The sequence below is a fragment of the Phaseolus vulgaris genome, chromosome 8, assembly GCF_051622355.1.
Source record: "Phaseolus vulgaris cultivar YP4 chromosome 8, ASM5162235v1, whole genome shotgun sequence".
Taxonomy (NCBI): domain Eukaryota; kingdom Viridiplantae; phylum Streptophyta; class Magnoliopsida; order Fabales; family Fabaceae; genus Phaseolus; species Phaseolus vulgaris.
This window is the reverse complement of record NC_143505.1, coordinates 17,430,690-17,446,900: the sequence shown is the minus strand read 5'-3', so window position 1 is coordinate 17,446,900 and position 16,211 is coordinate 17,430,690. Positions and strand designations below refer to the sequence as shown.

General features: G+C 31.6%; 1 protein-coding gene across 1 annotated transcript; it reads right to left on the bottom strand.

The window, feature by feature from the left end:
* Positions 1–594: 594 nt before the first annotated feature.
* Positions 595–3,317, bottom strand: LOC137826698 (uncharacterized). Its single transcript, XM_068632786.2, has 5 exons — positions 2,693–3,317; positions 2,502–2,598; positions 1,864–2,339; positions 1,114–1,375; positions 595–1,009 (listed from the first exon to the last, which is right to left on the bottom strand). The coding sequence occupies exons 1-5, from the start codon at positions 2,696–2,698 to the stop codon at positions 990–992; spliced, it is 861 nt and encodes a 286-aa protein (XP_068488887.1). The 5' UTR covers positions 2,699–3,317; the 3' UTR covers positions 595–989.
* Positions 3,318–16,211: the final 12,894 nt, after the last annotated feature.

The following is a 16,211-nucleotide window of genomic DNA, read 5'->3' as shown; positions in this document are numbered from 1 at the left end:
AGTTACATAAGATCACATGACCAATTATTGGATTCTAGAAAGAGATGAAATGATTAATTAGTGGAACCCAATTTTGAGGAGAACAACATAATTAGAAATAAAGGTTACTTTTCTTGCATGGCACTTAGATAGAGGTTGGTGGTGGATTGGATACACTACAACTCACAATAGTACAAGACGTGGCTATTTATAGGCTTCATCAAGTTATACACAAAGCTTCTAAAACTTTCTAATGTTTTCTAAAACATTCTATGGCAATCTTTTAAGTGTTTCATTCATCTAACACCTAAATATTTTCAGAATTTTCTACTTCTTTCCCTTGAAGCTTTTCCATACGAAATTCTCCATGTGTTAATCTCAAAATACTTTTGGGCATGTATGGTTCATTCAATAAATATTAAGCTAATTAACTAAAAATTTACTCTCCTAATCTAATTGCTTGAACTGGTTGAGTTCCAATTCCAAACGTCTAAACAATTACAATAAACCAAGTTTCAAGCTCATGCATTTCATAAAAGTGATGTTTGTTATATGAATATATTAAAAAAATATTAGTGTTAGTTACACATGACTTCTATACTAACAGCATGAACATGGCATTAAACTTTCACTTCAGATAATCGTCAATGTTGATAATAAGAGATTTACAGAATAAGTGGTCCCACTTGGGAAAACCATCTACATTATAATTAGTTGAGTCAACAAGTAATTAATTTATACTCCTAATAATGTAGATACCAAACATTCTCATGTCATGCACATGGGCATTTGATCTGTTTGATCAGCATCTAGCACATTCAGATAATTAATTACTGATATTTTTTCATCTCTTTTCCATGCCTGTTGATCTCTCTATCTTTAGTTAAGTTACATAAAATCTCTAGAAATATCTCTCAGAAACATGACACATTTTAGAGCATTAACTTGTGATGTAGATTGCCACCTAACACTTCACCGCACATGCAATATCCCCTTAAGCCTCATTCTTTTCACAGTTCCAGGACCACAACTGTTCATTAAACAAAAAAGATGGTGAAGAAAATGTTAGTCAAAGTGGTGATGATAAATTATGTATGATCTTAGAATAAAAATGAACAAAAAGTTGTGGCATACATTCAGAGTCTGTTGTGATCCAGTTTCCTTTTCTGGTGGTGTTACTGAGACCAGTGTGTTCAGGAGGGATGGATAAAGTGGAAGTTGAAATTTGGTTATGTCCATGTTTTGATGAGGAAGCTATTGAGATAGCTGAGTAGACAGAGGAAGTGGTGGAGCAACTTTCCACATCCCATCTGAAACTGATCTTGGGTGACTCAGTGCATCCTTGATCATCATCTGGAACTGCTTTCAAGTTTCCACGCCTTCTAAACATTAAAACCTGAAAACATTTTGAAGATCAATTCAACTGAGAAGAAATAGAGATTAAGGGTGTGTTTCGATTTCCATTGTCTAAAAGTACTTGTAGTTTTCAAAAATGCAACTAAAAGGTACAAAAAAATTAGGAGGAGATTAAATAAAATGAAAACAAAAGAAGAATATGAGACCATCTTCTAATTTGTTTTCTAAAGCACATATTTTACAAATAGAATGAAATAAGTGGCTAAATAGTGTGAAATTATTTTAGTCAATGGTTTATAAAATGGAAAAAAAAGAAAGAAAATCAATCATGTTCTAGATATTAGCAAAAGTCTTACAGATTTCTCAATATATGTTACCTGTTTGATCATTATGGAAGTTTAATTTTGTTACAATATAGTGTGACACATGACAATATTATAACTAAATGATCTCACAACAGCCATGTATAGTACCCACATGGTTGAAAATAAAAAAAATGGTCATTGTAGAGATTAAAAATTAGTTCACCTTTCTTCCATTGAATTTCCCTCCTTTCTCTGACTTGGCAGAAGCAGCCCATCTAAGTAGCTCTTTCATTCTTGACATTGGTTTTTTCTTGTCCCCCTTGGTTTGATCTTTAGTCTCTGTGGTATCACCACATTTGTCGTTTCTTTCAGCAGAGGATGACAATGGTGCCTCACTTAAGGGCAAAACCTTGTTTCCAACATGGCTAGCTGAATCTGCCTTGTTAGCACTTCCTACATCTTTGGATGGTTCTTCTTTCTTCATCTTCATGAAGTACAGACTTTGTCTTCTATTAAAGCTTGCTAACCTCTTTAAGTTGAGGGTGCTGTAAAAGAAAGCTTTTGGAATATCTTTTCTATATAGAAAAGTGAATGTCTTGAAGTTCTTGCAACCAGGCGTGCTCCATTTGTTTCTTCTTTCTCTTTTTTGTGATCTCTCACCCTTTTGTAGATTTACCTCTTTCCCTTTAGCATTTTTTTCTGAAAATGAAGAAGATATATTTGCATCAAGGTTCTTCATTCATCACACCAAAATCAGATGAAGAAGTTCATGTTCATTCAAGAATATGACCAATATGAAAGAAACAAGAGTTGAGAAATTAAGTAGTACTATTGATTGTAACTTGTAAGAGTTGATCTTACCACTAGTATCTTCCCTTTTGGGAGGGATACTAAAGTTGTTGTTTTTGCTGCTCTTTCTTTCTTGTTCATGTGCCCCTTTAAAGAGCCATTGAAGAATCTGCTATCACACACCAAAAGAGGTATTAGCTTTGATGTGAATAATGCATGCTGTAGATTCCACTATATATATTATCATCACATAACAATCATACCTGCATGCCTACAGTGGATACTTTGTTCCCACCTTTTATAAAAATATAAATTTTTGTCTGTGCTTGTGGGTCTGTGTGATGACTGTACCAGTCAAATGAACAGGTTTGCAGATCTATCTGTGCTGTCTGGATGCCAAAGATTCCTGTCTACTCTCTGAGGCCTTTGGTGAGATAAGACAAACAAAATTGCAGTGAATCTAAGGATGATGGTTAGACAACCAGGCTGTGAGTGGGGAATAGTTGGCTTGTGATTCTTTGTAACATGGGGCTTAATGGCTTATTATATATAACATGATCAAGTGGCCCAAACTAAGATAAAATCACTTAAAATTTGTTTAATTAATCAATTAAGAAACAACATGTTTCAGTGCAGCCTCTGCGGCAATGTTCTTGGCCATACATTTTTGTGTGTCTGTGAGATGTTTGGACCCCATCTTGGAAGTACCACCAATGAGATTTGCTTAATAAGGTAGTTTCAAATGAAGGTGGTGGAGAGTTAGCATGGACATCTAGCTTTTATTTGGACCAAAATGAGCAATCGGGTTAATGTTGCTTGAAACAAAAGCTACATACAATAGGATAAGAATAAAAGAATGAAATAACCAACATTCAATGTCATTTCTTCAAGCAAGATTACTTTATGATCTCAATTATAATTTGTGCACTTGTCCTTTGAGCTATGCACAAGTATCAATATGACTTTTAAGGCCTTCTAATATATAAACCAGTAGTACATTTTTTAATATTATTCTCAGAATATTTTTATTCAGAGATGATATATGGACACTTTGATATATCAAACACTTCATCAAACTTGTGTTTTTTTTCCTGTCTCTTTCTTTTTATAACATTTGTTATACTTATATTCTTGTTTTATTCAATATTTGATTTCTGGCAACCGATCTTCTTCTTTCTGTTTTATTGAATGAAATTTGTGTGGGTTTGCCACTTTGGGAATAGAATCACTAAATAGAAAATGAGACTGACATATATCTCTTGGGATCTACATTAATATGAATCAATTATAAAATATAAATAGGACCTCATTAAAGTTTGGTGAAGGTGTAGTGCACGGATGGTTCCAAAAGGCCATAGGGTGGAAAGTTGGGAACGGAGCACTAGTGAGATTTTGGGAGGATGTGTGGCTTGGGAACGAGTGCCTTAGATCGGTGTACCCTAGACTTTTTTCTTTGTCTCTAGACCAAGGTAAAAAGGTGGGAGAAGTAGGCGAATGGGAAAATAATAGGTGGCGGTGGAATCTGAATTGGAGGAGGGACAAATTTCAATGGGAGACGGACTTGGAGGTCAACTTGTTATCCAGTCTAAGTTTGGGCGCAATGTGCAAGGATTCCCCTGACCAACTACTATGGAAGGGGGACCAAAAGGGTACGTTCTCGGTAAAATCAGCCTACTCTATGTTGGCTAACCACCAAATCCCAACTCCAAAGGAAAGTGTGTTCAGCAAGCTATGGCAAGCAGGAGCCATGCCCAAAGTTCTAACTACGGCGTGGAGAATCCTCATAGACAGAATTCCTAACAGAATAAATTTGGTAAGAAGAGGAGTGCCTGTGACATCATCCCTTTGTGCACTGTGTAATCTGTCGGACGAATCTTCCCAACACCTCTTCCTAGAATGTATGTTTGCACAACAAGTTTGGTCACAGTGCTATCGTTGGATTGGTGTTTTAGGGGCTCATAATAAGGATCTCATGAACCACTTTATGAATTTCCAATTGGTGCACTTCTCTAGTAAACAAAATCAGGTGTGGTCAGGATTGTGGGCGGCCATTGTTAGCTGCATTTGGGAGCATAGGAACCTGGTGGTGTTTAGACAGGGAGTCCCCGATGCTGATGAGATGTTCCAGAATGCGCAGTTGCAGTCCTGGTTTTGGTTAAAAAACAAAACAATTGGTTTTTCGTATGCATTTTCAGATTGGATCTTGGATCCGAATCAGTGCTTTGTCTTGGTTCGCTGAATGTTGGGTGTGACTGCTGGAATAGGGAAGGTAGTTCAGGGAAGGGAGGCTGTATCCAGCAGGTATAAGGTGGAGGTTTCTGCCTAGGATTCGGTACAAGTCCTGCTTGGGAAAGTGGGTAGGTTGTGATGTGCCTTCCACTGCTCTGTCAGATCAAGTACCTCTAATCAAGTTTGGGGTGAGGTAGGATGGTAGAAGTATGAAGCTGGTAAACCTTCATTCACTTTGGTCAAGCAGTATGCTGCACTAGACGTCTCTCAGCTTTCTTGGATGAGGGATCTTAAAACCTCTTTGTCAGGAGAAGTGTGTAAGCCTGGTGAGAGCTACAGTCTCTGTCGGGGGAGGTTCCCTCCTAGCCATCGGTGCACTAACAGCTCTGGTCCTTCAATTCGGGCAATAGGATGGAGCGACGTTTTATGCTTGGTGAGCTGAGTGGCGGCATGACTGCTTCAGCTCATGCTGGGGCTATTATGTGCGTACAACATGCGTCTGGACCAAGAATAAAAACAGCTACCGATAAAGATGACGTGCAACAGTTACTAGCAGGCTTGCTGAACTAACGTTTTTTATAGTGTTTTGCAGGTGTTATGTTGTTCAACATCAGAGATGTAAAGCTGGTCCTCTTTCTGGTGTGTCGAACCACTGGTGCACCTTTGATGCCAATGTGAAGTAAAGATTCGGTCTGGACCCCTTTGCTGGTGCAAATTTGCAGGTTCTGCTCAGATCAGGGAAGACTCGTTGGCTATGAAGCAATATTAAGGAATTGGTGGGAACAGGGAATTGGTGCAGGCCGTTGTCGCAAAGTTCCCAAAGTTGGCACTGAAGCCTTTCCCCCTAGCTTGTTCTGGTCGTTATACTTTGCAGGGTGCAGGTTGGTGCTGGCTGTAAGAATTTGTTCAGCTGTCTAGGGACTAGGTTGAGGCCTTTCACTTTGTTAGGTTGTATAGTTTGATTGAAAGAATGTACAAGGTGCACCCAAAACTAATTGTGGAGCATCCGGATATAGACAATGCTCTACAAGAACAGGATGGAGGTTCTTCGGCCCAGGAGGATTTTGGTGATCATATCTGCTAGTGGTTGCACTTTTGTCTACAAGTGCACATGTTTGTGTTAGGCTTAGTTTTTTAGCATAGATCCTGGGAGATTTCTCCTTAGTGAGTGATTTCTATTGTCTTGTTTTGTGTAGTTTGGTATGTGTAAATGGGTTGGGATACCCCTTTGTATCCCTTTTAAATTAATTCCATTCTTTGCTGATAAAAAAAATAAAAAATAAAATATAAATGTGTTAATTTGATAATCAATATTCACATGAAACATCATCACATTACTGGTAAAAAAATTAACAGCATATCTATTGAAAATTGACTGAAACTGGCCTAAAGTGTGTATTGTTTTTCTTGTTCCTGAAATCCATGCTACAATAGAACATAACATTGGATGCTCAATCATGGAAAGCAATTATATGCTAAACAATAGACAAATATCTGTGCAATGAGAGAGAAAAAAAAGGATAAGATATATCAGTTATTAAAAGCAAAGGTCCTTGCAAATGAGGTAGATAAAATGCATAGATACATACAGACATAGTTTATATTGAAAGTGCCCGAAATTTGGGGGGCACATGGAAGTAGAACACAGATTTTGATTAAGAAACAAAAATTGGGTGCACATGGTGCATGGTGATCCCTTTCAAAATCTTGTGCAATCATGTGTATTTGAGAAAAAGTTACTAAGGTATATTGTTGTTGTTGCAGTCAAGCATGTGGGGGTTTGCAGAAGATATTTAGCCAGCGGTGAATTCCTGTGGGTACAAATTGGGGAACTAGAAGTATCACATGGCTGAGCTATGCAACGCACCAGAATTTCCACACTCCCTCTCTCACAAAGGATTACAAACCCCGTTTCATCAATACCTTTTTTTATTATTATAATTCACACACCTCTATAACTTCATCTTTCACCACATTTTAATTTTGAAAAGTCGCTTTAATTTTTCTTAATTTTTTAAATAATCTTAAATAAACTATAATGTCACATTTTTAAACAATCTCACAACATCTCCATACTTTTATTTTTCATTCTAGTCGCAACATTTTCATTTATTTTTGTCACAGTGTTTGAGAAAACAATTACATCATTTAACGTGTGTGAAAGAGTTGACGAGAAGATTCGTTGTATTAGTTAAATTTAATTTTTTTAGTTTTATAATCCATTTTTACACTTTATTGAGTTTTTTTTTTCTTTATTTTTTGGTTTTAGAAGAATGATTAAAAGTTTAGAGAAATAAAATGTTGCTCAAACTAATAATAAAAGTAAACAAAAAAATTTAATTTATATTAAAAATAGTTTACTTTTAAAATTTATATTAAAAATAGTTTAATTTTAGAGTCTTAAATTTGTGTTATTTTATTTTCTTCCAAATCCAAAAAAAATATTTTTAAGGCTTTGAATTTCAGGTTAGTGTTATATCTTTGTCATTAAAGACATAAATGAAATGATTAATGACGTCCACACGAATGAACCTTGTCAATGCATGTCACATATAATCAATTTAATGAAATCAGATTTTTTTAATGTTTTTTTAAATATATTTCAGTCTATTATTTTGCATTCTGAAAATTACTAATATATTTTTTCCTTAAATTCTAAAGTGGTTACTTTAGTTTTCAGATAATATTAATAGTACTATGATAGTTTCATACTTTCAAAATTAATGAGTAATGTTATACAAAATTTTTGTAGAGGTTTCAAACTCTCATAATCCAATAAAAATATGATAATAACATTTTTTTAGTGACAAATTTTATTTATTAATTTTCAAGTTTTTTCCCTTATATTTTTTTTTATCTATTTGGTCTTTCCTATTTTAATCGTCTTCGTTATATTTTTTTTTATTTCTTTTCTCTTCTCCTTTACTTTCATTGCCACCTTTCCTTTTTTTTTTCTTTCTCTCACTTCATGACTTAAGTAATTACTATTTACATCACACTCTCATGTTTTTCCCTTATGTTTTTCTTTTCCCAAAACAACACACTTTTCCTTTAACTCTTTTCAAATTTCTTGCTAATCCTTGCTTTCTCTTTTTCATGATCTTCTCATATTATATCATTTATGACATTTTTCCTTGTATTTTATATAGAAACTAAGAAATGATTATTAGTGATTAGATTAAGAAAATGGAATATTTGTATTTATCGAAAAAGAAAACAATTTTAGATGAAAATCTTTGAATTTTGTAAGTTGAATAGGTTATGATGAAAAAAAGAGTTTTAGTGAAATTTTGAGCACTAAATGGAAGTTCACTTGTGAATGACTCTTTAACACTTAAATTACACTACAAGAAAATCATTAAATAGAAACCAATTTTAGAGACAAAAAATAATTAGTTATTATAGTGACTAAATTAGAAACCATTTTAGAGACTTAAAAAATTATTGGTTTCTAAATTATTTTTTATTATTGATAAATAGTTTCTAAATTGGTATCTAATTAGCTACCAAAGTTTTAACTACCAATTATTTAGATTCTAAATTTGGTAGTAAAAACCTTGGTAGCTAATTAGATATCAATTTAGAAACTATTTATCAATAATAGAAAATAATTTAGAAAAAAAAAATTAGTCTCTAAAATTATGTCTTTAATTTAGTCAATATAACAACTAATTATTTTTTGTTTCTAAAATTGGTTTCTATTCAATGATTTTCTTGTAGTGTTAGGAAGAAATAAATAAAAAATAGAAGAATATGAGTTGAATTGAGAATCCCTTTGATGAATGTGTTATATATAGGCTTTTTAGAGTCATTTTGTAAAGGATAAAACATATGAATTATGATGTAAAAAATATTTTTTTTGGGTATTTGTTCCAATTGACATGATTTTGGAGATAAATTAGAAAATGACTTAGTTGTTAGGCTTGATCCTTTTATGGTTAACTATTGGTCTATTAATAAAACTTACTTATAAGATACTCAAATTATATTAAGAGTATATGAAATATGAGTAGATACATAAGTCTGAAGTCCAGGCTTTGAGTAATCTTATATTTAAACATTGAATAATTTTTGTTGTGTCTTTTGAATTGATTTGATATAAAAGTGTCATATTTAGGAAAAATGTGTGACATTTTGTGTGAAAGCTTTCACTTTGTTCATATAAAAAAAATGTTTGTTTCTTACCCTTCTTACCTTTTCATTTTGCAACTTTGAAGAATTGTCTTCTACAAAACTTGTCATATTTTTTGGTCCACATCATTTGTTTGTCTTTGTGTTGCTTATTATTTTGTGATAATTTCTCAATCTTCAACTAGTAGTGTGAGAAACTCCTTTAGTGGTAAGTGTTTCCTGGTTGAATAGGAAGTGTTTGTTGTCAAGGAAGATTGGTGAAGAGAGTTATGGTGACTCTTTCTTTGTTAATAATGATAGCATAATGGAAAAGTTGTTCTAACTTCCATTATGTTCTTAAACATGGGCATAAATTTAATGGTATCCTTAATGATGCCTATTATGGAGGTCTTTTTTCTATATATACATACTCCTTCAGGAAATTTAGAAGCAAGATTTGGAAATTAAATGTTAAAAAAATAATCATAATTAAGCTAAAAGTTTGTTTTGTTATCCTAATCAAACACTTGGTTCCTACTTTATTGACAAAGAAATATTGAAATATACAAGTTTTGGGTCGAGTATATACTATTCATTGGGAATATATTATATATGCAAATTCTTAAAAGGATTCTTCATCCACTGGGTAGCAAAGATATCCTTTGCGTCCATTCTGAACCAAACAAATTGGTTCTTAAGTAAGGTTTTAAACCTAATTGAGGTTGGAGTTTGATAATTGTTTTGTGATACTAACTTTTTTCTATTTGCACATAAATTATGAGAAAGAAATTCCAAGTTGAAGGTTATGTTGAAGAAAAAAAGGCTTGAAAAGTCAAACAAAATTGTGTGATATAGGAGTTTATTGGCTAAGTCCCTCTTATGTAGACTTTGTCTCATGTCCAAACTCCCCGAGCAACCTTCTGAATAGTCCCTTAGCTCAATAAACGCCTCCTTTGGTCAATCTTCCTTTACTTAACATACAAGCTCTTCAGAAACTCAGGCACCACTATCACAATCTGGGAGAAGGTCAACGATATTAATTTAGAGTAAATATAGGCCTCTAAATCAAGTTGATCATGTGTCAATCAATGCAAACAAGTTAATGTCGTTATGACACATAAATATCAATGTCAATTGAGTAAAGACCTTTAAAAGATATTGACATGAAACTTCTAAATAATGTTAGTTTTGAAGAAGCTTCAAAATAATGCATCCAACTTTCTTCTTCCATTCGAGGTATATATTTAAAGTCTTTTGGTAAAATATATTGTAGAAGGAAATTAATAAAGTATTAAATTTATAATGTTATATTCTATGTTATTTATTTTCACTAATGAAAAAAAATATCTAATTTTTTATCACATCTTTTGTTTATGTAAATGTCCAAGTTAAAAATTATGAGATATTATTTTATTAGATTAATTTTTGAAATACTTCGATCCTAGGAATAAGACTAATAAGTAAAAAAAAATCACTTAACAAGTTTCTATCATTTAGTAAAAATTTAAAAATAGATTCAAGTATAGATAATACAATGAAGTATGATATAATAAAAATATATTGGGCATACATATTTAAGAGCTTAGTCATTTATTATGCTTGATATGATTTAATATTGAAATTTCAACCTTTTCTTTTTTATATAACTCGTACATAACTTTTAATATTTGATTGAAAATATTTTCACATTTTTATTTTTATTTTTATAAAATTCGTCGCATAATTTTTAATGTTTCACCAAAAATATCCGTTCAGTACAAGAAAATCATTAAATAGAAACCAATTTTAGAAACAAAAAATAATTAGTTGTTATGGTAACTAAATTAGAGACCATTTTAGAGACTAAAAAAATTATTGGTTTCTAAATTAGTTTTTAATATTGATAAATAGTTTTTAAATTGGTATCTAATTAGCTACCAATGTTTTAACAACCAATTATTTAGATTCTAAATTTGGTAACAAAAACTTTGGTAGCTAATTAGATATCAATGTAGAAACTATTGATCAATAATAGAAACTAATTTAGAAATCAATAATTTTTTTGATTTCTAAAATGGTCCCTAATTTAGTCACTATAGCAACTAATTATTTTTTGTTTCTATAATTAGTTTCTATTTGATGATTTTCTTGTAGTGATTCTTTTGATTTTTATAAAACTTGATCATAACTTTTAATGTTTCAACAAGAGATTATGTCTTTTCTTTTTATATAAATCGACAGATAACTTTTAATACTTTATCAAGAACATTTATGATTTTAATTTTATAAAAAATCTAAAAAAATTTAATACTTTATCCAAATCATTTCTATTATTTTTATATAACTCAACGAATAACTTTTAGTAGTATGAATGTTTTTTTTTATATGGCTTGATGAATAACCTTCAAGAATATTTCCACTTTTGTTTATTTATAAAAATCCACATAACTTATAAAAATTATTTTATTATGATTTTGAATATATATGTCAAAGTTTGAAAAAAAAGAGTTATTTTGTTAAAGATGATATCTAAAAATAAAATTGGACATTACATACGGATTTTTCTGTAAATAATTACATCAAACCATTACATACAAATTTTGTTGTATGTAATTACACATAGAATTGTTTTGTGTAATTGTCCGATGTAAATATAACAGATCCTTACATACGGATAACACACAGAAATATTTGTATGTAATTACATAAGGATATGTTTGTAGGTAATTTACATATAGATTTTTAAATCCGTATGTAATAGTTACCTACAACACTTTTACATACGAATTTTTTTTTTTGTATGCAATTCGTATGCAACTATGTTTTACATAAGATTTTGTCTATTACATACATATTTATGTTTTATGTAATACTAAATTTTCTTGTAGTGATATAACTTGTCACACAACTTTTAATGTTTCATTAAGAGCATTTTTGCTTTTGAATTTTATAAATTTTGAAAATAAAACTTAACAATTTATTAAGAGCTTATTAAACATGAATAGTAAAAAAAGGTTAAGTAAATGTTAAATGTCACTTTTACACGCCAATGACGAAGTTCACCTTTACTAATATCTGAAAAAAAAAAGCTTAAAAAAGTAGAAGAAAAATGAAATTTTAAGATTTTTTTTACATTAACTACAATAGGTTTTGACATTTCATGTCCTTAGCATGAAATTTTTGTTTAACACTTCTAATTTATAGTTCTATTTTATGAGAATTTCATAACTCGATATGAACTATCCCAATTTGGTGTCAACGTACATTTTGCTTGATCTTGATGAGCATCACCAAATTTCTTCAAATGAGGTCATCGTTTTCAAAGTTGTGTTTCTTGATACAAGTATTATGTTCTGCTAATACATTAGTAGGTCCTTCATGAATCTAAGCTTTTTTTTTTCTTATATCTCGTTGATTATGTTGCAAGATTCATTGAATTGTTGTCTTCAAGATTCTTAATCCAATTTGACTAAAATCATGACATTAGTTTCGTGCACATGTAAAAAAGGTTTTATTTTATGGAGGATTATGGCATACAATGATAGTCCCATAAAATGACAAACATATCATTGGCTCAAAAACCTTGACCTAACTTCTTTTTAAGCCCATTAAATACGACTAGTTGGTTGTTTCTACCTATTTGTTCAAACAAAGATGCTTAACTAAGGAAACTTTATATTTAATTTTAAGCCGTTGAAGAAATTGTTCAAACCCATTATTGATGATTTCTACCATTATTAGTGACCACAAATAATATAATCCATGTTGAAATTGTTGATCAAGAGTGATCAAGAGTGATCAAGTGCTTTGAAGAATCCTAACCATTTGTGTTTGACGCAAGGTTGTGTTGTTGTTGTGTTTTGGGAGGGATCTGGGTAGTTTTATATGTAATTCACACCTTTGTTGAATCTAAAGCTTATGTGTTTTAAATCCTTTTTTAAAATAAAGTCTTTTTCAAACTAAGTGAAAAATAACCTGTTGTTTTGTTGAATCAACCGGTTGTTTTACTCTTAGGAGTTTTTGAAAAGGTTGAAAACTATTTGAGTTTGGTTGACTCAACTGTCAAACCAAACAATCGGTTGTTTCGTGGTTTCAACCGATTGTTTCTTTGAAAATCCTAACAGAATTTTGTTTTGATGGTTGAATGAGCTTTAAATGATTTCCAACTGAATACGCTCCTTCATTAAATGCTTTTACCAATCTTTGGAAAATATAAATAGTTTGTTTATGTTTTCAAACAAAAAAAGAGAAAACAGATTTGAGTTTTTGAGTTGTGAAAGAGTTGATTCAATATTTGAACATTCACATCAAAGCTTTGGGTTTTCTAAGAGAGTGGAATAGGATTGCATTTGTATTGATTTTAGATTGTTCTGTAAATGAGTGTAATCTCTTCTCAACCTTCTGTATTTTTAGTGTTGTGTTGCTAAGGAGTGTTGTGTGCTCTTGAGGGGATCAAGATTAATACTCTTGGTGTGTGAATTAGCAAAGTGAGTGTGTTTCTTGAAGGGTTCAAAGTCACTGCTTTGGTGGATTGTTTGTTGTAATTTGGTTTGATTACTTAGTGGATTACCAGTGGTTTTCTAGGGACTGGATGTAACTCTTGGTTTAAGAGTGAACCAATATAAACTGTTGGTGTATCTTTCTCTTACCCTTAAACTCATTTACATCAACCGATTGTTTTTCTGTTGTTTTGCTGTTTTATTGATCTTGTTCTTGGCTAACCTGATTTTTGTTCTGGATTCATACAAAGAATTTTGTTAAAGCTTAAAAAGTTTCAAAAACCCCTCTTAAACAATTCACCCCCCTATCGTTTAAGGCCATATATTCTAACATAAATATAACATTCTTTCAATTGAAAATTTGGACTTATTATGTAATGATCCTATCTAATGATCTTACAATCTATTTACTGAAATAATCTATAACTAAAACTAGAAACATAACTTGTCTTTTGGCCATGGGAAAGAGTCTAAGGATATCCATCCCCCAATAGCAAATGACCAAGGTGTAGCTATGATGAACAAATCTCTGGAAGGTAAATTTTGTATAGGGAGAATTGTCATCACTCTTTGAATTTGTGGAAAAATGCATTGGTGTCATCTTTTAGAAAATGGTAAATTATATTTTTTTGTGAAGTAATCAAGCATCCATGCTTTATGATCTTGAATGCATTCTACAAATTCTTCTATGCAACTTAAAAGACATATATTGAGCTTATTTTTATCTAAGCATTTGAGTAAATGATGAAGAATCCTTTTTGCATTGTTATAAATGGTGTAAAATGAAAACATAACTTGTACTCTTGTTTCATCCATTTTATTTTTAGGAAGGATGTCATCGGAAAGTTAATGAATAATTGACATCATCCATGTTGGTTTGGTTAAACTAATTTGGAACACATCATCATAGTCCCAATCTAGGTAGGTCAAAGTGTCTTGGATTAATGTCCAATGTTATCCCAACTTTTTCATATTGAACAACTTAGATAGGAAATTGACTCTATCATTCTAAATGAATGGGACATGTTCATATTAAACTCGTCAAAGCTAGCGATGTCATAATAATTTTTAAGGAGAGTTTCCTTAGCTTGAACCTCTCTTTTTGACATAATGACAAGTTGTGAGTTGCTTTGATAACAAAGTATCTTAACTCCTATCTCTTTAATAAGTCATAATTATTTTTTGATCGGCAATATAATAAGTCATAATTATGTTATTAAGGTTTCACACTTGAACTGATTATTGGATGTTTTGGGATCAAACATTAAAGTTACTCTAAGATTATCCCATCGGGACCTTCCAAGATTACATCAATTCCACTACCTTTCTTATTTGATGAATCATCTACATTTAGTGTCCGTAATTCATGTTTATGTTTGAGATAGGGTAGCTTGACTAAAATTTTAGCTAAGAATTGTGTTTTTCTTAGGCCGCAACTTTCAAATTATAGTCCAATTTTGGATAGTTCAATTGAATAAACTATTTTTTGTCCATCAAGCTCTGGCTTTTGCAATACTTTTTTGATTGGGCAAATTGACCATCGCTTGAAACTCTAAAATTATGGTTAAATTCATCTTGCTGAGCTAACCTAAGCAAGAATTCACTTCTCAATGACTTCGTATCATTTCTCAAAAGCCTGAAAAGTTTTGCTTATGAAGTATACCAAATTTTTCTTTTTCCTTTTTTAAACATTAGGATCAAGCTAATAGTTGATTTAACAACAACTTAATATAATAGGATGCTTCATGGCTAACTTATGAGCAATGGTAAATAAGTAAGGTCTCACTTAATTTGTTGAAATATCCTTCACACTTCTTATCCCACTCAAACTTTTGTGGTGCTTTGAGAAGTTTAAAGAAGAATTTAGTCATCTTAGCTAAATTTCATAGGAAACTAGCTAAGGGGGCTCTCTTTATTTTTAGTTGTTGAATTATAAGGGCTTCTCATGGGAAGAATGGTTTCACCCTTCAATCCCATGTTGTGTGATTGTGAAACCAAGAAACTTTCCTTTTCCAATCTCAAACACAGACTTTTCAGGGATCAAGTGCATGTTGTGTTTTCTAACCTCGACAAAATCTCTCTTGAGATGTTGCGGGTTATCTTCAACATTGGACGATCATCCAATTGCTTTTTATTTATGAGACCATGGAGTTGAACGATGTTGAGGGATCCTACATAGTACATGGAAAATAGTTATAAGAAATGTCAACCATAAAAATATCACAACCATGTCCTCAACGCATACTTCCATGATGTCTCCAATTAGGTTTTTAAAGACATTATCCATTAAACATTGATGGTTGCACTTTCATTTTTTAGACCAAATGACATGATCTTGTAGCAATAGTTTACATGTTTAGTCATGAAGTTCATATTGTCGTTTTTTGAGGGTACACTCTGATTTGATTGTAGTATGCATTTAAAAGTTAAGTATTTTGAAATCATATGTGTTTTCTACCAAGAAATCTATGGTTGAAAAAGAATAATAATATTTAGGATATGCTTTGTTGATGTTGGTGTAATCAATGCACATCCTCCATTTAACATATGAATTTTCACCATGATGACATTGGTAAATCACGTGGTATGTGTTACTTCTTTTATAAAGTCACCTTTCAAAAGTTTTTTGACTTCTTGGTCAAGGACTTATTATCACTCCTCGCTAGGCTTTCTCATTTTTGGAGCCACCAATTTAGCTTTTGGTATGATGGCCAAGTTATGACATATAAAGTCTATATCAATCTCTAACATGTCAGTTGCGCTTCATGCGAAAAAGTTGGAGTTTTTAGTGAAAATATCCTTCAGTTTTCTTTGCATGAAAAGACTAATTACTTAACCAATATGAGTGTTTTGACCTTATTGTGATCGGAGTTGAGAGTTAGACATTTGTTCATTGAAGGAAGGTTGATTCTCCTTAATATCATTTCTTGGGTCCAAGTCAAATTTATTTTTTTTAACACTAAAA

Coding starts and splice junctions, on each gene's coding strand:
- LOC137826698 (XM_068632786.2), bottom strand. Junction 2,340..2,501: donor CAAAAGGGAAGATACTAGTG/GTAAGATCAACT, acceptor CTTCATTTTCAG/AAAAAAATGCTAAAGGGAAA. Junction 1,376..1,863: donor GGAAATTCAATGGAAGAAAG/GTGAACTAATTT, acceptor AAATGTTTTCAG/GTTTTAATGTTTAGAAGGCG.